This window comes from Magnolia sinica, chromosome 6 (assembly GCF_029962835.1).
Source record: "Magnolia sinica isolate HGM2019 chromosome 6, MsV1, whole genome shotgun sequence".
Taxonomy (NCBI): Eukaryota; Viridiplantae; Streptophyta; class Magnoliopsida; order Magnoliales; family Magnoliaceae; genus Magnolia; species Magnolia sinica.
In genome coordinates this window covers 20,285,709-20,309,545 of record NC_080578.1, presented here as the reverse complement: position 1 = coordinate 20,309,545, position 23,837 = coordinate 20,285,709, and the positions used below count along the sequence as shown (strand labels likewise).

Genomic DNA, 23,837 nt, shown 5'->3' with positions numbered 1-23,837 from the left:
AATCCCTTCCAATCCACCCGGCCAAACGGGCCCTTATTGTTTTGCACAATATAAATGGGCTTTCAGTTCCAGCCAGTTACGCCCACTATTGAATTGTAGGCCAACGTTCCGTTTCACACATTCACCGATGCACTATTTCCTTAGAAATATTAAAGATTGATAAACATTGATTGTTTTAATGTTCTAGCAAACAACGAACCAAAAAGTTAGAATTTGCCGTGCTGAGGAAATTTTTGCAGCATGGCCGTCCAAAGTCGGAAGCCATGGACAATGGCCAAGATTGCCATACTTGAGAGCCCATCAACTAATTAGGGGGCGTTTGGCACATGAGTTGATATGGTATTAGGTGAGAACAGGTTTTTAAATCAAATAGATCATCCCACGTCTTGCTTGGGACCCACGTAAGGTATGAGTTGTGAAACCCCTTCTTAAAATCTGTCCAAGCACAAGGGTTTCTAAAATCATAACTAGGGGTTTTATGTGGATAATGGTCGGTACTAAGTGGACTTTTCTACGCTCCTTGGGTGTGAGTATTTAACTGCAAGACCTAATAATCCAACCGGTGCGTATCTTCAACTAAGATCCATCTATAGTGGAGCCCATCGATCAGAGAACTTGGACCACCCATTTAGGGTGGCCCGCTCGGATTACAGAGGAGTCCCATCGTGTGTAATTTTCTTGTTTTGATCTCTTTCGCAATAGTTCCACCTGCCCCCACGCAATAAAGCCCCGAGTCCCGACATTCCGCTGGTGGGACCCACTTCCCTTGTCAATGCGACCAAATAATTTGCTACTCCAGCAGAGTACAGTACTATATTTACCAAAATCTCGCGGTAAATCGTAAATCGAGAAAGCAACCCCGTATATTTTCTTCACCAGTCGCTCGCTCTCTCTCTCTCTCTCTCTCTCAGAGAGACAGTCAACTGTCTACGCGACATGCCTTCGCCCCAGTCCAAAACCCGGGATCTCATCTCACCTATCCGACGTGGCATTTCCCCTTACAAACCCCTCTCAATATTCAAATCACTACAAGAAGCTACCAACCGTCCACCTATTCTGTTTTCTTCCCATGGATTCTCTCTTCCTCTTGCCTGGAGATCTTCCCTTCTCGTCCCCTCTCAAGAAGCTGCCTCTCTCCTTCATTCCCATCATTTCCGCTCCCTCTCTCCATAAATCTCATTTCACCCTCCTCGTTCATCTCAATATCTAGAATCTCTCTCTCTCTCTCTCTCTCTCTCTCTCTCTCTCCCATAACTCCTACGTTTACTTCACGATCTATGCCGCTTCTGGAATTTCTCCTCTTTCCTCTGCACTTGCAGTAGAGATCTGCAAAGCAGCTCAGTTTCTCAGGTCTCTGATTTTGTATTAATGGCGGTTGTAAGCTCTGCGGCTCTTCTCCGCAGGTATTTTACCTTAAATGCTCGCTGAGTTCTCTGCGTATATCAGTTTTGCCAGCTATACCACGTCTCTACAGACGGTTTTATTGTCTTTTCGTCTCTTTTCTCTTTCATCGTCGATTTTGGTGTTTCACGGATTCCAGATCTTTAAAGATCTCATAAAGCGAAGAGAATCACTGTGGAGTTCTTCCTTTTGATTTCCATTTTTTTCACCGGATCTTGATTTCTCAAGCCATGGCTTCGTCCCATGGAGCGAGACCTGTACTGCTGAAGGATTTTCTGCGCGACGATCAGCATTCATCGGACGACGACGATTTCCTCTCTTTTCCGAGGCGGTCTGATACGACCGTTAGAAAGCTTCTGGAAATCGATCTCAGTGCTGGAGATCTGAACAGCGTGAGGCGATTGCGCAGGAGCCGATCGAAGGCGGCGGCTTCTACGGCGATATCGGCATTCCAAAAGGCGTCTGAAGCTGTTATAAACGCCGTCAAGTTGCTTCCGTTTTCCTCCGTTAAGTCTCCGTCGTCGTCCCGCCCGAAACAGAAGCTGAGAAGAAGCTTCTGGAAGAATAACGAGAGAGAAGTGCGGGAAATCAGAGGTAGGGTTAGAGTCCGAGACATCGTACGGTGGAGATCCTTCGGTGATGAAGAAGGGAAGAAGAAGAACAAGAAACCGTTGGATTTCACCTTCCCTTCTTCCACCAACACCATAACCACCACCACCAGCAGCCACAGCAGCTGGTCGGAGAGCGATTTCACGTCCGATTTCGTACGATCTTCTAGTGGCAGTTCAGTATATTCGGCCGAAAACGAGGGGTATGATGGTAAAAAGCACTCGGCGGAGATAAGCCGCAGCACAAAGCGAGGCGGTGTCGGTGAGGATTCGATGGAGACAGCCACCTGCTACGGAGAACGTAAGGTGCGTTTTCTTCAATTCTTAGTTTAATCTTTCATTTATTTGTGTTTTTTGGACTTTTTGAGAGGCGTATACGTGCAAATGTATGGCGTATATCTCTCTGTCTGCTGGTTAGGGGATATGATAGCTTTGTTTAGGCTCTCAGATTCCCACCGCACTGTACATTCCCGTAGTTTTTTATTGTTAGAATATTTATTTTTAATCTTGTAGGTTAGGTGTTTGTACTTATTTGCATGTTAAAAAATGCTGATTTGTAGTCTCAATGTTTTAGAAATCAGGTTGACTGCAACCATAACGTGCGGCTATTTTACTTCGTTTGACCTAATAAATGATAGGTGTAGATTTCTATGTTGATGGGTCACCTCCATCCAACTACCATACAGATTGCATGAGTGTATATCAATCCGGACCTCCAAAAAGTGGGCCACATCCAATTGATGTTGATCAAATGGACGGTCAAAAATGGTCCAACTTCAGTAGCCGATATCTGATCGATGAGATCGTCTAGTAGCTGTGATTTTCTGTCTATGGACCACCACAATCGGATATTGCAACCCGCTCGATTTATGGACTGGGGCATCCAAAGGCCTACTTGGGCTATGACACGTGCGCATGGGTGTCTACGTGTGGGGTGCGTATGGAGAGCAGCGAGCAGAGTTTTTCAGATCATTCCGTTTGAAGGAAGTGAGCCAGTAACAAACAGTTCACGACTTGAACACCATTCAATTTATAGAAAGAAAAGCCTTGGCTGTCTGACAGATTGTGATGCTTCGTACAGTCGGCTCTGAAACACAAATTTAACTGTCCAAACTGTGGGCCCCATTACAGATGGGTAATTAATGAAAAGTTACCCTGATAGGTTCGCATCTAATGGACGGCTAGGATGAGAAATAGTCAACGGTCTGAATTCTACAACCAAAATGTCCAAAATCCGTTTGCCGTCCACGCATAGGGAAGATCCCACCGACAGATGGTCACACGTAAAGAAAACTCATCACAGATCTCACTTTCCATACTGGATGAGTTAGAAGAGACGCTCAAGCAAAGCAGCTTCTAACTTACTTTCATATGGACGGTGAGGATCACTCTTCTTAGAGAATTTTCCATGTGGAACATACACGGTGGGCCCTCCCAGAAGGCCCGATTCACCATTTGGTTAGGCAAAGATGCGAACCACTAGGCTAGTAAAGAAACCCATTGAAAAATAGCAGGGGAGGTTTGGGTGAACCACCCCGTTTTATTCTTCTTCCTGCCACCATCTGGGTCGGTTGGTGAGGGGTTTTGGTTGGGGTTTATTTAAAGCCATCTGATTCCCATTTCCACTGTCCTCCTTCAAGGAAATAGCGAATTTTGTTCTTCGTCTTGTCGTGATTTTATCTCCATTTCCATCTTTACCAAACTACCCTTGTGTCCTATCCACTATTACCAAACTACCCCTAGTGTGAAATGCCCCATGCCCGCTCTTTTCTACCAGCCATCGAAGCTCTTCTTAATCTTATGGGATTAGAATGGATTATTGAGCTCTGTATGGATATTTTGGTAATTTTGTAGTTCTGCTTCTCCACGGATTTTATTATTATTATTATTATTTTTTATTTTTTTTCTGGTTTTCATTTTCATGTAGAATTTGACATGTAAACATGGAATTTTGCAGGGAGCGGAGGGCGAAGGAGGATCAGAAAGCCCGTACGAGGAGAAGGAACAGCTGAGCCCCGTTTCCGTGTTGGATTTCCCATGTGAAGACGAGGAGACCCCGTCCTCGTCCTCGTCCTCGTCTTTCCAGCAGAGCTTGGCGAACATGGAAAGTATGTTCTTTGTTCCATTTTTTTTTTTTTTGGGTCATTCCTTGTGTGTTCACGATCTCGTTGGATCGGTTGTGGGACAACTGCTTACGGCTCGTTAGTGAATGCTATAAGCCATTCATCATAGAAAAGGTTAAAGAGGCCAACCCTGGCACATGTGCTTCTATAAGCATGTAAGAACTGAGATATATGCCATCCAACAGGTGGGTCCCGCGATACAACTGGACGGGGATGAAAGGATGGCATAATCTCTCGGGTGTGTACGACCTGATTAATGAAATCGTTGATTTTTTGGCAACATTTACATGTGGAGTGTGGTTGCCGCGACACGTTTTGTTTTTTGTCGTTTTCTTGTAAGTAAATGGCCATCGCAGTGAAACTATCTGACGACGATGATGTTTTGCTCGTATAGGGACAAAGCAGCAGCTTCTGCAGAAGATTCGACGCTTCGAGTGCCTCGCTGAACTAGAACCCGTCGATCTAGTGAAAAGGATCGCTCAATCCGAGCTGGAAGACGACGACGATGACGATGAAGAAGAAGAAGAAGAAGAAGACAAATTGATGGATCTGCTCAAGCATTTCAAAGCTAGCTACGGAGAAAGCCAAAAAACGAATATCGACAGGTTTCTGATAGATTTCTTTCGGGAAGGATTGTCGATGCAAGAAAGAGAGGATGATGAGGTTGAGAAGGAACTATTGAGGGCTGCAAGCAATTGGATGAATGGGCTCGGGGCGATCATCTGGGGGGTGCAGGATACCAGGGAGGAGCACCTTAAGGAAATAGAGAGAGGCGGGAGGTGGAGGAAGTTCGACGAGGGAAAAGGGGAGCTGGTGGTGGAGCTGGAGGTTGGGGTCTTATCTTCTTTGGTGGAAGAGTTGATGCTTGATCTTCTCTCTTGATATATCTACGTGCCGGATTGACAGAAATACCCTTGAAGATGGCCTCCTTTGTGAGGTGGCACACTGTCATATTAGTGAAAATTCCGGGTGGTTTTCGTCATTAGGTAAAGCATGGCCAGATTGAGACCCAAACCACCTTGAATTTCGAAGAGAAAATGCTTCATAGGATCGGGAATTTTAGAAATATTTAGGGGTACTTTCGTCATCTGAATGTGGGGAAAATATGATCGCCACGTGTAAGAGCATGGGAACTAACAAGTAGCGTGCCCTCCCACACGGGTGCTATGGCTAGGCAGAAGGCAGCGACTCGTGCCTCTACCAAGAATATGTGTATAAATATTATAATAAGCTTTTATTTATTTATTTATTCTCCAACTTGGGTACATGGATCGATAAATACCCGAGCACCTGCCTGTAAAACGGCGTTATGGGAACCCACTTTATTGGAGCGATTCCCACCCTTCGATCGGGGGCCAGCAAATTGACACTCGACAAAATTTTAGAGTGGCGGACGTCGTTCACCGGAAAGAAGCCAAAGTTCGGATGGCTGCAGTAGGGAAATCTGGGAGATGTATGGACATGCGTTACCCGTGTGTCCGGTCAAATCGATCCTATCGATCTTCCAGGTGTAATCGTACTCTTCGCCGGGAGATTTATAGGCATGTTTGGATAGCTGTAGTAAGCAATTCTTGGAGACATATGTCCACGGTCTACCCGTGCGTCTGGTCAAATCTATCGTCTGGATCTTTCAGGTGCAATCGTACTCTGTGCTGTACTACCGTAATAGGACAATTTGGACGGATTAGAAACGGATTGGCTACTGCTTTGTGGGCCCCACCATGACGTATGTGCTTCATCCATTCCGTTCATCCATTTTTACAGATCATTTTAGGCTTGATCCCAAAAAAATAGAGGGATATAAATCTCAGTTGAACCACACCACAGGAAAACAATAGTGACTGGACATCCACTATTAAAATCCTACTAAGGCCCACCGTACTGTTTATTTGACATCCAATCTGTTGATTAGGTCATACAGGCCCAGATGAAGGAAAAAAACAAATATCAGCTTGATCCAAAACTTTTATGGCCCCCAAAAGGTTTTTAATGGTCAACTCTCATTCAACACTGTTTCATGTAATGTGGTCCACTTGAGATTGGGATTTATCTCATTTTAGGTCTCGTATGTTAAAATGATATGTAAAAATAGATGGACGGCATGGATGAAACACATACATCATGGTGGGTCCCACAGAGCATCGACCATCAGCCATTGGCTGGTGGCAGGGGAGCAGCCAATCCGTTTCCAATTTGGACCGTCTGGTAAGCCCGCTTTGGATGGAGCACATGTGAAATCTGCAAAGATGGACGATCTCATCTATCTAATTCGTTTCCTGAATCTGGACGGTTAAACACTTTAACCGCCCATTTCAAAGCTGCAAATTGAATGGCAAAGATTGTTTGTATAGACAATGGCGGACGAAACGGACGGACGCTCTACACGCCACGTGTAGCGTGGATGTGACACCACACTTCATGTGGTAAATACGTGTAGGGAGACAATACGATGGAGCAGGTAAGACAGGAGTATTATCAGGCAATCTCCCAAGAGTATACGTAGCGGGCCAAATCATGGACGGTTTATGGTTAAATAAATAAATTAGACAATCCTAGCCGTTAACTTTCATCACCGTCTCTAGCTTGAGTGTCAACCGTTGCAATTTTGTTTGCAAAGGCTGCCTTGGAGGCCGCTGATGACTGCTACGATCACCTAGTATATGTATATTTGAACCACTTCTGAATGATGAGGCCAACCAAACCAAATCAACGTTACAAATTAATGAATCAACTTATGGCATCCACGATATTAAATGTAGAGTTGGGCATTTCTGAATTGATCTAGTGGATCTGACCCGATTCAAAGGCCTGGATCGATGCGGGTCGAGTAGGATCAGTCAAATTCGACTCTTCATCGGATTGTGGTCAATCCGGACTGATCCGAACCGAAATCTGATCTGATCCGGATCTATTATTTTTTAAATATTTTTACCCTAAGTGTATATAGTTTTTAACTTTTTAATATAATAAAATGATCTATAAAAATAGATGGACGGCATGGATGAAATAAATATATCATGCTGGGTTCCACAGAGCACTGGCTATCAGGCATGGCTGGTAGCAGTGGGAGCAGTCAATCCATCTCCTCAGAGTCATTCAAGCGGCGTGTCGAGCACCGTCTCTGCTTAGAAATCGGATTGCGTTGCCAAGTATATTTTTATTGTACTGAGTAAACTATGTTGGGCCCACTATGAATTCATGTTGTTTATCCGCACCATCCATTAGTTTTTTTTATCTCATTTCAGTGGTTGAGACCAAAATTGAGACATACAAAGCTCAAGTGGACCATGCCACAAGGAAAAAGTGGGAATAATGATTTCTACCGTTGAAACCTTCCTAGGGCCTATAGTGATGTTTATTTGTCATCCAACCTGTTCATAATACGAAAAGGACATGGATGAAGGGAAAACACAAATATCATCTTGATCCAAAACTTCTGTTGCCCAAAGAATTTTTCAATGGTAGATGTTCAATTTACATTGTTTCTTGTGGTGTGACCCATTTGAGCTTTGTATATAATTGATTTTTAGTACATGAAAACAAAATTAAATTATAAAATATATGGAAGGAGTGCATAAAATAAATACGTCATGGTGGGACCCACATAGTTTTACTATGTACAGTTATCATACTGAGTTACTCGGTACGCTGGACACTTCTGACTGACTGACAGACGTGAGGAAGACAGATGGGCAGGTGTACCATGCTGTCCATGCGTGAGTTGGTGCATTGACATCAGCAAGTTTTGTGGGTCCCATGAGGTATGTGTTATATCCAAACCGTCCATCCGTTTGGCGGGCTTATCTCAAGGTTTAAGTCGAAAAATAAGATGGATCTAAAGATCAAGTGGACCACACTGCAAAAATCAGTGGGGGGTTGAATGTTTACCATTGAAACTCTTTAAGGGGTCATAGAAGTTTCGGATCAATATGAAATTTGTTTTTCCTCTTCATCCATGTAGTTGTGACCTAATTAATGGATTGGATGGAAAATAAACGTTATGGTGGGCCCTACAAATTTTTTAATGGTAAAAATAATATTCTTTTATTTTTAAAAAATTAATAAGTTGGAGGCAAAAGAGCTCACCAGGCGGGAACATTTTCACACAAAATCGTTCCCAACCCGATTCAAATCATACCGAACACGATCCGACTCGATTTCCCTGACCGAGTAGGACTCGAATCGGATCAGGCCAGCACTTGATCGAATCGTATCGAGTCAGGCGACCCGGACTCTGTCCCGGATCAGATCGAGTTCGAGTTAGGCCATGAAAATTTCGGACCGAGTCAAGTTGGACCCAATCCGATCCAACTCGACTCGATGCCCAACTCTAATTAAATGGGATAGCGGATTAAGTGAGACCCCAACCTCATCCAAGACCGTGGGGTTAGTGAGGCCCACTTTGATGTATGTATTATATATTCACGAGGCCCATCCGTTTTTCCATTTCATATTAGGGCATTATTTGAAAAATAAAGCAAATACAATTATCAAGTGGATCATATATACCATATGAAATAAGTGGTGATTGACCGTTAATGGGTCACAAAAGTTTTGGATCAAGCTGATATTTGTTTTCCCCTTTTAGCGAGGCTTATGTGACCTTATTAACAGATTTGATAGTAAATAAACATTACCTTAAACATTGAGCTGCGTGCTAAGAAGTTTTTAATGCTATGACTGTCAATCAATCACCACCGTTTCTTATGGTATGGTCCACTTGATAATTGAATTTATTTCATTTTTGGAATAATGCTCTAAAATTGTCATGTCCTTAAATCTAGTGTCAGTAATCCATGATTACTATACACCAAATTTTGGTTGACAGCCTCCGTAGAACTCTGATTTGGAGCTTCCAACTATCGTAGACTAAGTCCCATAAGCGAAGCTCCACAATGAGGATTTCTGAAAGTAAAGATGACAAACATATATCATTTTTCAAAATTTCATCATATTTAACATGTACTACTGTGTACAACTGAGCACATCAAGGCAAAACCAAAACATAAACCATGTCATATTTACTATACCTGATATACATATACATGGTACTACAAAAAAATATATACACTGATATGTACAAAACAAAAAGGACAACTGGAGTCTGTAACCTCTACTCCTACAGCTCCCTACTCGCACCCGAAAAAAATAAAAAGGAAACCTTGAGCTACTAAGCCTAGTGAGTGCGTGTGTGCAGTAAAAATGCATGTTTCATATCATGCACAGGCCTACTGGGCCGATAACAATAAAATAAAGATACAATGTATTATGCCACTTTTCATATTCCAAATCATTTTTTTTTCATATTTCTCAATTAGATCACCAAGGTCTGAAACAGAGGTGGGACTTGCATATGATTGCTACCCACTTGCACAGGCTTTTCCACTGTGGTCCACTACAGAGGTGGGACTATATAATCTTGGGCCAAACTAGTCTAACCCACTTATGTTGAACCTCACTATATGCCTAACAGTGAGAAGTCATAAGTCGCCTGGCAAAACGATAGCGGTCAATTTACGAACTTGTCACACACAACCTATCTTTGTTTGCCCATAAGCAGGTCAAGTCAAACCTCTCAACCAATCGACATGCGTCGGTGGGAGTCGTCGCTTTGTTATTTTGGCATTCTGTTCTTCCACCCGGTCTAGGTATTGGTTGCTCCCAATGGTACCAATCGGGATTTAGGGACTTTCACCCACAGACTCTCTAATCATGTCCTGTTGAATTATACATTTTCGGTGTAGTGTCCAACTCAAGTCATAACAAATTATATTTCATCGCATTTACAATCACCGTATGTATGAGTCCACACACAATCACAATATATCATGTTTTTTAAGACAAGCATAGGATGAACTTCCTCATGTAGTCTCCTCATGAGTTTTAAGTTTCTTATAGGGGTCTTATGTAATGCATCCTGTATCTAAACGGTTCACATACTAATCATAGACACATCGTCTATCGCAACACAACCCACTATGATCACCATACCATGATATGAATCATTCACTCTCAATCATACAATGATACAACAACTATGAACCATACATATGAGATGCACATGACTTAGCCAATCTAAATTCAATCCGGGATTCATTCCGCTATAAGACTTCATGTCACAAGCATGTTTTTTCTCAAGAATTAACTACATCAAAAGGAGGAAGGATAATTCTTTCAAATGTTTTGTCAAACAAGTAGCGGGTAGACTTTGTAAAGGACAGAGAGAAATCGATGGAAATACATATGAATTTAAACAAAACTAAATGATCTCTATCTCCCAATCTTCCATTAATAACTTAACCAACTAAATCAGAAAATCTAGCAATAACCTAACTAATTAAATAAGAAAATCCAGTCTTCTATAGGGCTTTGAAGGAAAATTCAGCAATAATCTAACCAACTACATCAGAAAATCCAGCAATAACCTAACCCTAAATTAGAAAATCTAGTCTTTTATAGAGCTTTCAAGGAAAATCTAGCAATAACCTAATCCTAAATCAAAAAATCTAGTCTTTTATAGGGCTTTCAAGGAAAATCCAACGCATATATATATGTGTGCTCCTAATATATGCACTCACCTATAACAATCAGAGGATAGGATTTCAAACTCAGTTACTACTTCCTTTTCTTCTTCTTCTTCTTCTCAACTTCAAATGCAAAGAGAGAGTGCTGAAAATGGATTGTTAAAAGAGGGTTTTATGTTTATGGACTTGAAAATAGTTTTAAAATTGGCTTTTGTCTAAAAAGAAGGGTTTTGAGAAGTTTAAGCTTATGGTAACAATAGAAAAAATATTATTTAAGTAATTTGAAATAAAGCATTCCAAGGATTTTTTTTTTTTTAAGTTGAGGTTATTTGAGTTATTTATCAAAATATACATTTGCATATCTATTCATAACTTATAATCCGGGTGTCATATTGACACCTCGTTTTCACCAGTAATTCCGTAACTCGACTATGGTCACAACGGTTAGGCTCTCGGACCTAACGGATTTTGAAAACTCGATGATGGGGCATCTCCAGATAAAATAAGGACATAGTTGTCATTTCTCAGGTTGTTTAATTTTAAATCCGTATATTAAAATTCGGACATCGGGTTGAAATGCATCTTGTGGCTCGATAACAGAACAACATTATGATCAAGTCAAAATATTCTTGGGGCCAATGGACCTACAGCCAACGGCCATCTAGTGTACAAACTAGATTTTGGGGCCTCGGGTCTTACAAAAATGATCTGAAAAAATGGATGAATAGCATGAATACATGATACATACATTAAGGTAGGCCCCACGGTAGCCCCATGAAAAGGGCCACACTGTCTTGGGTGAGGCCGGGATCTCACCTAATCCACTCTCATTAAATGGCTCTTTGATATTCCGATTCCACCGGCTCTGCCATACATCTCGCTAGAGGTATACATGAATTGAGCTAGCTCAGTTAGCTTGCTCAACTCGACTCGAAAAAGCTCGATTCGACTCGGTTCGAAGCTGAGTTCGAGCTAAGTCGAGCTGATTTTTTAAGCTCGAAAATGAGTTCGAGCTGGCCCCAGATCGACTCGACTCGGATCGAACCCAGCTCGAATCGAACTCGGATCGAACCAGTTCGATGACTCGGTTACTTTGATATTGATTATCATGCCCTAAACGTGGAAACCGGGCTCACAAAATTCCCGATCGCTGAATCCGGCGCCGACAGCCTCCGTAGAACCCCATTCTCGGCTCCCAGCGCCCATTCGCCAGGTTCCGATCCTGGGATGCTACAAGGAGGATTTTCAACATCAGTTTGATTCGTAAGAAGCATAACCAAAGGCATAACCCACAAACAACAACCAAAAACTCCATCACATTTCCACTATAATAAAAAACTTTACAAGTATAATGAGCATAAGGGAAATACAATGAAGATGAACAAAACTCCAAAATGATCTGCCACGCGCCCAAGCCTCAGCGCTGCTACGATCCAACGTCACCTGCACACAACGGTCGTGCATAAGCTTATAGAAAGCTTAGAGGGTGGTGAAAGTGTATGCTCAAGGTGGTAATGCAGTTATGCAGTATCAGAGTAATGCGGAACATGCTGATGAATGTCAAGAATACCATTAGCCGTACCAAGGCCATGCGGTGCAAAGAATGATGTCGGCCATACCAAGGCCATTGATGTTTTATTTAAACCAACCTGATTTAAATGATTTTAAACTCGCAAGTATACGAATCAAATGTAGATATGGTACGTATTACAAGATCGTTCCCACGAGGACTGGTTGTCACAATTCAAAATTAAAGACTCTTCTTAACTAATCCAATTAACAAATATTTGAGCTAGTAATTGAGTAAACTAAACAAAAATCAATGGAAAAATAACCAAGAGCAATAAGGAAAATTCAATCAAGGAGAAGACTAGGACTTTCGAATCCACCCTTAATTATCATAAACCTTGTTCTACCTGTTGATTCACCCTAATTCAGATTGATATCAAAATAAATAAAGCGCACTCTATGTCCTTGGTTGGGCACACAGAATGTATAACTCCTTAAAGCATATGGATCATATCTTTCCATCCATGGTCAGGCATGGAGAGATGTAGATTCCTGTTTCTTCCTCTATAGGAACCTGTTCATGGTCAGACACAAGCACCTAGAATAAGATCTCAAACAACATCCACATCTAGACTTTGGTTAAGCTCATAGAATGGACAAGTACAGAAATTTCAGTTAAGCATAGTAGAGAAAGAAACAAACCAATCAAATTCAGATGAAATCAACACATACAAGAGTCATTCAAATTAGGGGCTTCATCTCAGCCCTAGCTAAAAGATTAGCAACTCATGGAATCAATTGGAAAGAAGGAAAAATATAGATGATAAAAGAAAAACATCCTTTCAATCTCTCCCTTCTTTCTTCCTCTCTATCTCTTGTTTCTCCAAGCTGAAAAATCTCCAAAACTTGGATGTCCGGCTCCCTGGAATCGCTCTTGAATTCCCTCCTCTCTCTCTGTTGCTTTCTTCTCTTCTTTCTTCTCCTTTTCCAAAACGAGCTTTTTTCCCTCCCTCGCTCTCCCCAAACTCTCGATCCCTGACATGTAAATTCTTCAGTTTTAGTTCTCTGGAGTGCGTCCCTTGCTCTGGTGACTTCGAAGTATCAAATCCATGCTTGTAGTATTCTTTTTCCATCAACGTTCCTGATTTCATCCTACAACAAAAATATAATTAAAATATTCTATTAAGCATTATCATGTACGTAAAATCATGCAATAATTAGGGTCTGATATGCAATATTCGACCTTTATCACAACCCCCAACCAGCATTTTACTAGTCCCGAGCAAAACATGCGAAAAATAATTTTAGAAATACTTGACAATTCCTATAAACCCAAGTGACTTGTGAACAAATCGTCGAGGCGCGAGAATTCTAAGATTCATGAACGGTGCACAGAATTTTTCTTTCTAGAATCAAGCTCACGGTAAACTTCATAATCAATTTCAAAATATTAATCCATTAATTAGAATATTCTAAACATTGAGTTCCATGAGTGTATAGTGTAATCTCGGCTTACTATCATTAAGAGATCCAATTGTCAATTTCATGATATCATTAGTAATTAACAACGGAATGCATGACAACTGAAACCAACGCTTGCCTGATAGGTTAACTTTTTATTCTACTAGCCTTTGCTTTTCTTTATGAATAGTAACACCAAGGAGGGGAATCAAGTCCTCACCTATAGGGAGCAAACCTATGGCGAAAACTTGTCGCCTAACTTTTTCAAACGACAACCATAGGGAATCAAATCTACACCTATAGGAAGCAAACCTATGGTGAAGATTATATGACTTACGCTTTCTCTCAATTCTTAGTTACAGACCAAAGCTAAAAATTTCATGCTGGTTCCTTTCATGCTTAGTGATTACCAAGTTAATCATTCAATGATGAAACGGAACCTTAATGTGCAACCGAGATGTGATATGTGAGATCATGACTCAATCAATGTTTAAAAGTTCTAATCATGGGTTAACAATTCAATCTTAACTGTGAAATCTAACAGATGGCTGAATCCAAGAGTTATAAATTACCGACATTCTGTACCTTGCAATGTTAAAATCACATTTATCCTTCAAAATCACTTCAAATGCACAAGAAATTCCAGAAAATTGTAAAAATTTAAAAATTTTCACAATTTGTGCTTAAGACCAAGAAAATACTGATGAGGTAACCTAATCGCCCACCCCCTACTTAAAATCTACATTGTCCTCAATGTAAAAGAAATAAACATGCAATGCTCATGAGACAACAAAAGTAAAAGAGGAGTAATGGACAAATAGTACCTATATGAAAGAATCTAGAGGCTTTCCAAAAAAAAATATCCATGTAAGAGCGAGTCAGCATAAGAGAGAAATCAACAAAAGCAAAATGATAAAAAAGCAAAAAGAAAATCCTATCTATACCACTTTCGCAGGTGCTCTCGATTGCATTTAGCGTATGCAACAAGCCTTTAAACCCCTAGGTTGCCCCTAGTGGACGAGTTGTAGTCTCGTGAGGGTTTGCAGTAATGTTACCCACAAACATTGAAGTAACTAACTAGGAAAATGAAATGAAATGAAAAGATGGGTTGCCTCCCAGGAGCGCTAAGTTTAACGTCTTCAGCCAGACAAGAATGGACCATGAACTAATCAATCTTGATAACCTGGGTCCGTCAAATAAATTTCCTCAACATCTTGATTAACCAATCCCAGACTTTTTGGGAACAACTTGAACCGTGCTATTTGAAATGGGGTAGACATCCAACAATTTAAGCACCTCCGCTCGAATGACTTCTTTCACGTCTAACAACCTAAGCACCTCCGTTGGAATGATACCAACGTCTAACAATCTAAGCACCTTCGCTCGAACATCCTTTTTTATGTTAGGGTTAAGCCCCCTTTGCATTTCACGCGATGTTTCTACATTTTCTTCAAGATCAGTACGATGCATACACAAAGTGGGGCTTACTCCCTTCATGTCCTCTATCGTCCACCCAATAGCTGCCTTATATTCTCTAAGCACTTTAAGCAACTTGTTCTTCTGTTCCTTCCCAAGGTTAGACATTCTGATGACAGGTAGGGTCTCAGATGGACCTAAAAATGCATACTTGAGGTTTTTAGGCAATTGTTTAAGGTCAAGTTCAGGTGGTTTCTCAATAGATGGGACCGGTTTAGACTCAGAGGGTGGAAGAGGTTCCACTTTCGCTTTCCATTTAACAGTCTCCATTATAGGAGTAGAATCGAGCAATGCATTGACTTCTTGGATGGAATTCTCTATGTCAAAATTCATGCCAAAATGTGCTAAGCAAGTCTCAAGTGCGTCTTCGGAAGATTGAAGGAAAGATTCATGCACTAGACTCTCAATCATGTCCACTTCACATATATCCTCCGAGTCTGCTGGTTGTTGTGCAGCATTGAAAACGTTGAGCTTGATCTTCATGTTACCAAAGGACAACTTCATAACTCTATTCCTGCAATTTATGATAGCATTGGATGTGGCCAAGAATGGACGTCCTAAGATAACCGGGATATGACTTGTAGGATTCTGGACAGGTTGAGTATCTAGAACGATAAAATCCACTGGAAGATAAAACTTGTCAACCTGGATTAGCACATCTTCAATAATACCACGGGGCACCTTGATAGATCTATCAGCTAGTTGTAATGTTATTTTAGTTGGTTTCAACTCACCAAGTCCTAACTACTCATAGACCGAATATGGTAACAAATTCACACTGGCCCCTAAATCAAGCAACGCTTTCTGGACCTTATGCTCTCCTATGACATAAGAAATGGTAGGAGCTCCTGGATCCCCAAATTTAGGAGGAGTGTTGTTTTGAATCATGGAGCTGAGTTGCTCTGCAAGGAAGACCTTCTTATGAACATTCATCTTACGCTTTTGAGTGCATAAATCTTTAAGGAACTTAGCGTAAGCAAGAACTTGCTTGATAGCATCAAGCAACGGAATGTTGATTTGGACTTGCTTAAACATGTCCAATATCTCATTAAAGTTGTTTCCTTTCTTAACCGGTGCCAGACGTTGAGGAAAAGGTGCTTTAGGCACACAAGATGGCACATGAGTGGTTCCTAGAGAGTCAGAGTGCTTTTAGGCTTTCGATGCATTAGTATGTCTCTCTGCTTCCTTTTGATCTTCTGATTTGGAATTTGATTCTTCCCTAGGCATCTCTACTTTGTTCTCGATCTGTTTACCGGACCTAAGGGTAATGATTGATTTGGCTTGCTCATGATATTGTTCTTAGTTTGAATTAGAGCCAATCTCATACTGTCCTTTTGGATTTACCACAGGTTGACTAGGAAACTTGCCCTTCTCTCTCTCACTCAATGTGGCAGCAAGTTGACCCAACTGTACTTCCAGCTTGGCAATGGATTGCGCATTTGCGTGTAAACTCTGCTGGTTAGCTAGTAAAGTATGTTGGGTGTCTTTTTGAAATTGAAGTGAACTCTGCATAAAAAGATTGAGTGTATCCTCAAAAGATGGTTTCCTAGATTGTAAAGGTACTCGTTGATACTGTGGGAACTGCTGAGGTTGTTGACTGCCAACTTGGGAGTAAGGTAGCATAGGAGGATTTTCAGATGGTCCTCCTTGTTGTGGTCCTTTTGCTCAAGAGAAATTTGGATGTCTAGCCCACCCTGGGTTGTAGGTGTTTGAGTAAGGATCATTCTCAGTTCTCCGAAAGGTGTTCATAGCATGTACTTGTTCAGAGAGAAATTCTGAAAATGCTGAACTAGATGGACAAGACTGCGTAGGATGGGCGAGACTAGAACATATGGCACATGACTCAATTTGAGTTGTTTGTGGAGGTCCATTGTTTAACATTAAAGCATCCACCTTCTTTGTCAGGGTATCAATTTTGGCATACAGATCTGGCGTGACTCCTACCTCATATATACCCCATTTCCTCAGTGGTTGAGGGCTTCTTTCACCTCTATTTGAATAGTCCCATTACTGGGAGTTTTCACACAAGGTTTCAAAGAAATTCCAAGCTTCGACATCACTTTTAGTCATGAATGACCCTCCACTGGTGGCGTCAACCATGCAACGGTTCTGGGGTGTCAGACCGTCATAGAAGTATTGAACCTGTTGCCACTTTTCAAAACCATGGTGTGGACATTTAAAAAGTAAATCCTTCCATCTTTCCCAACATTCATGAAAGTGCTCACCCTCTTTTTGTGTGAAATTCATAATTTCTCTACGGAGAGCATTAGTTTTGTGAACCGGGAAGAACTTGTTTAAGAACTTCTTAGACAGTTGGTCCCATGTAGTGATAGACCCAACTCCTAGAGAATTCAACCATGCTTTCGCCTTATCCTTCAAAGAAAAAGGAAAAAGGCGCAAACGGATCGAATCGTCTGAAAAGTTTTGGAACTTAAAGGTGGAGCAAATGTCTAAGAATTCTTTCACATGATGATATGGATCCTCCTTATCTGAACCATAAAAGGAGGGCAACAATTGTATGACTCCAGGTTTAAGTTCAAAGTGTGTTGCCGTGGTGGCAGGCAACACTATACATGAAGGCGCATTGAATTGGACAGGAGCTGAATAATCTCTAAGAGCTTTAGTTCTATTCTCTTCCACCATTTCAAATAGGATGTTTCTAAATCTTCTACGAAAGGTTCTTTCTATTTCAAGATCGAAAGGTGCTAGTTCTATGTTCAGAGATCTACGTCCTAGCATAAACTATGTTATCAATATAAGAAAGAAAACTAAACTAAGATGCAACCTAAGATGAATAAAACTAAAAGAAAAAGTTATAAATTCCTAAAAACAAGAGAAAGCTATGTAAACGAGAATTGGAAGGAAGAACCCGAAAAAGGAGATGATGAATGTCTGAAGATTTGAGAGCTCCTCCTTTTGAAGACAATCTTATTTAGCAACTTCCTTCCTCAATTCCTGTAGACATAACAGAAATAAATTGAATTTCCTAAAATAATGCTAGAAAAATCCTAAGCAACGGTTAATTTCTAAAAAAGAAAGTTTCCAATCTTTAGAAATAAAAAGCTAAGTTAGTTTCTAAAAAGGGAAAAAATTTCTAAAACTAGAAAATAGAAAGTTACTTGAAAGAAGAATCAAAATCTAAAATTAGAAAATAGGAAATTTCTAAAAAAGAAAGCCTAGAAATAGAAAATTTCTAAAAAAAATAAAACCCTAATTCTAAAAATAGAAATTAGAAAAAAATAGAAAATTTGGAAAGAGATTACCAAATTAGTAGTTTATGTCAGGTCCCTACAAAACAGGAAATAGGTTAGTTTCTAAAAAAAAAAAAAATTTAACCTAAAGTTAGTAAAAAACCTAAGACTATGAATTATGATAAGAGAGAATCCTAAATCCAATTGGACCGAAACAGTCCCCGGCAACGGCGCCAAAAACTTGATGTTTTATTTAAACCAACCTGATTTAAATGATTTTAAACTCGGTAGTATATGAATTAGATATAGATATGGTACGTATTACGAGATCGTTCCCACGAGGACTGGTTGTCACAATTCAAAATTAAAGACTCTTCTTAACTAATCCAACAAATATTTGAGCTAATAATTAAGTAAACTAAACAAAAATCAATAGAAAAATAACCAAGAGCAATAAGAAAAATTCAATTAAGGAGAAGACTAGGACTTTCGAATCCACCCCTAATTATCATAAACCTTGTTCTACCTGTTGATTCACCCTAATTCAGATTGATATCAAAATAAATAAAGCGCACTCTATGTCCTTGGTCGGGCACACAGAATGTATAATTCCTTAAAGCATATGGATCATATCTTTCCATCCATGGTCAGGCATGGAGAGATGTAGATTCCTGTTTCTTCCTCTATAGGAATCTGTTCATGGTCAGATATAAGCACCTAGAATAAGATCTCAAACAACATCCACATCTAGACTTTGGTTAAGCTCATAGAATGGATAAGTACAGAAATTTCAGTTAAGCACAGTAGAGAAAGAAACAAACCAATCAAATTCAGATGAAATCAACACATACAAGAGTCATTCAAATTAGGGGCTTCATCTCAGCCCTAGCTAAAAGATTAGCAACTCATGGAATCAACTGGAAAGAAGGAAAAATATAGATGATAAAAGAAAAACATCCTTCCAATCTCTCCCTTCTTTCTTCCTCTCTATCTCTTGCTTCTCCAAGCTGAAAAATCTCCAAAACTTGGATGATCCGGCTCCCTGGAATCGCTCTTGAATTCCCTCCTCTCTCTCTGTTGCTTTCTTCTCTTCTTTCTTCTCCTTTTCCAAAACGAGCTTTTTTCCTCCCTGGCTCTCCCCAAACTCTCGATCCCCCATTTTGCCTTCCTTTTTATAGCTGCTGGAGTGGCCAGAGTGGAGAAAATTCGGAGTGTCAAATCCATGCCTGTAGTATTCTTTTTCCATTAACGCTCCTGATTTCACCCTGCAACAAAAATATAATTAAAATATTTCATTAAGCATTATCATGTACGTAAAATCATGCAATAATTAGGGTCTGATATGCAATATTCGACCCTTATCAGCCATGCAATGCGAAATGCAACTCAAGCATACAAATCCTCATCTAGGTCCACATATCAATACAGCTCAAAATCTGAAATATCACCGGGGTCTAGTACACTCCAAGCCAGATTGCCGCCCCATCGCGCACAATAAGGTGAGTGAAAAAGACCTCACTATCCGCCTTCCAATATCGGGCTCGGCTCGTCAATAGCGGACCCATTCCTCGAGCTGGTCAGACTCAGCCTAGCTTTGCCCCCTACTCTCAGGCGAGTAAGGCCGCACCCCCTTCCAACCGACCACGACACAGTGGAAAGCGCAACCGTCTGGTAATCGGTACTCAGTGCTCATGCACCCACTCGGTCTAGACGTTGGAGCAACTTCTTGGTACCATAAAGGTTTAGGGACTTTCACCCAGGGATATCTATCGCACCCCATGTAGAATAGTATTTTCGGTATCCAATCCTGCCAACCACGATACGTCTGTGGAGGCTACGGCCCTGATGTCGCTAGGGCGTACAGTAACCATATCACACAATGCGAATGCATGAATCACACTATCCAGTCATACAGCAATCCTACGCGTATCGTGCGCTCATGTAGGGCAACACCCCTTGTACGGGAGCCCCTAAACAATCTGCCCAAAGCCATATGCTATGATCAGTCATTTCTCATATCAAGCATACGTATGATGCATATGATCATGAATCATGGAACTAAACATGTTATATGGGATGGATGATGTTCATAACGAAGATGGGCCTAGACGGCCTACACATAACACGTACGAGCCTAACAATGGGCCCTAGGGAAAGTCATAATGCGGATATTTAACTAACACTATACTTGCAATGTGGACGTCAAACCATCATTGCTCCCAAGGCATAGCCCAACGTAAACATTATTACATAACCCATGTTGGGATCGTACATTGCAATGGACCTTAGGTACATCCCATTGGGTCTCAAATACGTCAAATGGGCCATATCATATGGGCCTTATATTCATCAAGTGGGCCACATCATTGGGCCGCACCAATGGGCCTTATGTGCATTGCAATGGACCATGACCCGTGGGCCTTAGAATGCATCAAATGGGCCTAATCTTATGGGCCTTATATGTATCAAATGGGCCTCGCCAATTGGGCCCCATACGTGCATCAAATGGGTCCCAACCCATAGGTCCCAATGCATCTTAATGGGCCTTAACCCATGGGCCCCTAATACGTCAAATGGGCCTCAACCCATGGGCTTTACATATAAATTAAAGTGGGCCTCAATCATGGGCCACAAGTAAACTGAGATGGGCCTTACATATCAAAGTGGGCCTCGACTACGGGCCACAAGTAAACTGGGATGGGCCTTCCATCACCAGTACATTATATATAATCTAATATAATATATATATATATAGTACATAAAATATTATATATAATATAATATTATATATATATACGCACATATATATACACACACGTACACACCCACCGTCCAAGACGGTGGGGTTGAAATATAAACATCACAGTAGGCTCCACCGTCAGGCGGACGGTGGAAATAAAACCCATACCACTGTGGGCTCCACGTGGGGCCCACCATAACATTTATTTTCCATCCAGACCGTTGATAAGGTCGCATGGACCTAGGTGAAGGGTAAAAATAAATTTCATGTTGATCCTAAACTTCTGTGGGCCCAAAAGGGGTTTCAATGGTAGAGGTTCAATCCCACTATTTCCTACGGTGTGGGCCACCTAAGTCTCAGATGGACCTAAAATTTGGAGGGTGGTCCACTGACCTTAGGGCCCACCATATGAATGGGTTGGATGACAAATAAACATCAAGGTGGGGCCCACGGCTACAACCGTGGGTGGCTGACCACCAGCCCGTCCGCTGGACGCTATGCGCAGGCAGCGCATGCTGCCGTCTGAGTGTTATTTGTTTTTTTTTTTTTTTCTATTTTCTTGCGGTTTTCATAGGTAGGGTCCATATTTTGACAATCCTGGCCCTCCACGGCTCAAAACAAGGAAAACAAGCCCAATATTAGGCCTGTTTCGGTGTATCGAAACAACAGGGGGTATTTCAATGGTAAACCCGCTGTTTGCCATGTTATGGCCCGTCTGAAAGTCTGATTGGACCCATCTTTCGGCTCAACGCCTAAAACGAGCTTGGAAAAGGAATGGACGGCATGGATTGATTACATACATCAAGGTGGGGCCTATAAGAGTGGGCCACCCCAAGTGCTTGTTAACAAGCAAAAAGTTGTGTTTTCCCTTCTTGTCCAGCGTCCAGGGACGCTGGATAGTTTGGCAGTCCACATGCATTGGAGTGGGCCCTGCTTAAGTGGGCCACCAAATGATGGATGGTGTGGGTACTACACATATAAGATGGGCCCCACTTATAAAGGATTTGGATAAAATACCAACCTCATGGTGGGGTTCATTTAAGTGGGCCACACAACCTCATTATCATCACACATAAAAAAGAGAGAGAGAGATAGAGAGTGGGACACGCTTGATGGAGGGACCCCGACACTATGGGCCCTCCCTTGCACTAAATCATACATCAAGTGGGTCCCATTACATGTAGGCCCATTAAATCAATATCCAACAGTGGAGATCCCTTCTCCACTAAAATAAACGGTCTAGATGACCCTAGGTATGCAAGGAAAATAAACATCATGATGGGGTCCATGGAGAATGGCCCCATCATGGAATGATCATGATGATCCAAGTGGGTCATCGGCCACATCTTAGGGTCCAAAGTGAGATCCAAACCATTGATCGGTTGGCCTCACTTGGCCCATCTTAAAAACATTAAAAACTACCCTATCAAAGCACCCACCGCTTGATCTTCTTGCTCCATTGGCTTCCTTAGCTCCTTGTGCTTCTCTTTGATGGAGGAAGATGAAAAATGGATGGCTAGGATGGGAGATCTAGGGATGGAAAGGTGGGCCACACTTGAAGTTTGGAAGAGTTGGAGAGCTCATACGTATGGAATTTTTTTTGCTTGGGAAAATTTGAAAATGAGGGAGAGACTTGTAAAGGGAGAGAGAGAGAGGGAGTGATGGGTGATGGAGTGATGGATGTGGTGGTGATGGGTGTAAGAGGCTCCTTTTTGACTTTTGTGGCAAAAGTTGTAAGAAAAGCATGGATTGTAAGAAACTTTTTAACTTTTGGGGCTTGCTTGGGAAAGGGTGAAAGGTGATGTGTACTTGACATGATGGGATTGATAGGTTGATTGATTGATGTGACACCTTGTAGAGATTCTCTCAAAATTTGCATGCGCGACATTTTCCTCGCACCGAACGCTAGCTCACATCTCCTGACCAGGGTATCGCCTCGACGCGCGAGTCACGGCATTGGAACCGCGGCGACGATGCGGTCGATAAGGTACAAGTCTTGGGTTGAGTCGACTCGGGTTGACGGCATGAGAATCAGGGTCGCGCGCAAACTCCGGTTAAGGGTCGAAGGTTGCCGGAATTCAACCGGGAAGACCGCAGAAGCCTATGGAACGGTACGGTCTAGGATACGGGGCTTACATTGATGTTGCTCACTAAGTGTTTGATGAAATGACTCAAAGAAGTGTAGCTGGTGGCAAGGAAGGTATGTATATCAAATCGACACCCTTTTTTTCTTAATTTTTATGTTGCTTAAAAGGTGTTTGATAAAATACCGATAAAACCATTGCTACTATCTTAAATACAGTGAGATTTTGAAGGTGCAGTCAAGGTGTTTGTGAAAATGCTACAATGGCAAACTTGGCTCAATTTTGGCTTGAACTCGGCTCAAACTAGCCTGAGCTGCTGATCGAACCGAACTGAGCCGAGCTGGCCAGTCAAGCTCGAGGACCGAGCCGAGCCGAGTTCGAGTTAAGGTCAGCTAGTGGCCAAGCCGACTTGAGCTGAGGCTAGCTCGACTCGGTTCGACTCAATGTACACCCCTACATCTCGCTAAGAGTTGAAAGGATGCATGGGAGGTCGGATCATATACAATGTTTGGTAGGTTAAGCCTAACCTACAATGCGACTTGTGGGGCCACCATGATGTGCCCATAACATCCAAACTGCTCATCCTATGCAGCAGCTGAATTTCTACTTGGTTCCGAAACATCATTCTGATATGATCCGATAGTCGTTTCGACCACACCATATTAAAGTATGTTCAAACCTTTCAAATCATGTGCTTTGACTCACCTGAATTTTGGAATG

General features: G+C 41.6%; 1 protein-coding gene and 1 non-coding gene across 2 annotated transcripts; both read left to right on the top strand.

Annotated features, from left to right (window-relative positions):
* Positions 1-939: 939 nt before the first annotated feature.
* On the top strand, positions 940-5,389 carry LOC131248481 (uncharacterized). Its single transcript, XM_058248763.1, has 4 exons — positions 940-1,403; positions 1,541-2,315; positions 3,967-4,117; positions 4,527-5,389. Exons 2-4 carry the CDS (start codon positions 1,632-1,634, stop codon positions 5,012-5,014), a joined length of 1,323 nt encoding a protein of 440 aa, XP_058104746.1. The 5' UTR covers positions 940-1,403; positions 1,541-1,631; the 3' UTR covers positions 5,015-5,389.
* Positions 5,390-17,260: 11,871 nt separating this feature from the next.
* LOC131250236 (small nucleolar RNA R71) lies at positions 17,261-17,367 on the top strand. Its single transcript, XR_009173162.1, has one exon. It is a non-coding gene; the product is annotated as a small nucleolar RNA R71 (small nucleolar RNA).
* Positions 17,368-23,837: the final 6,470 nt, after the last annotated feature.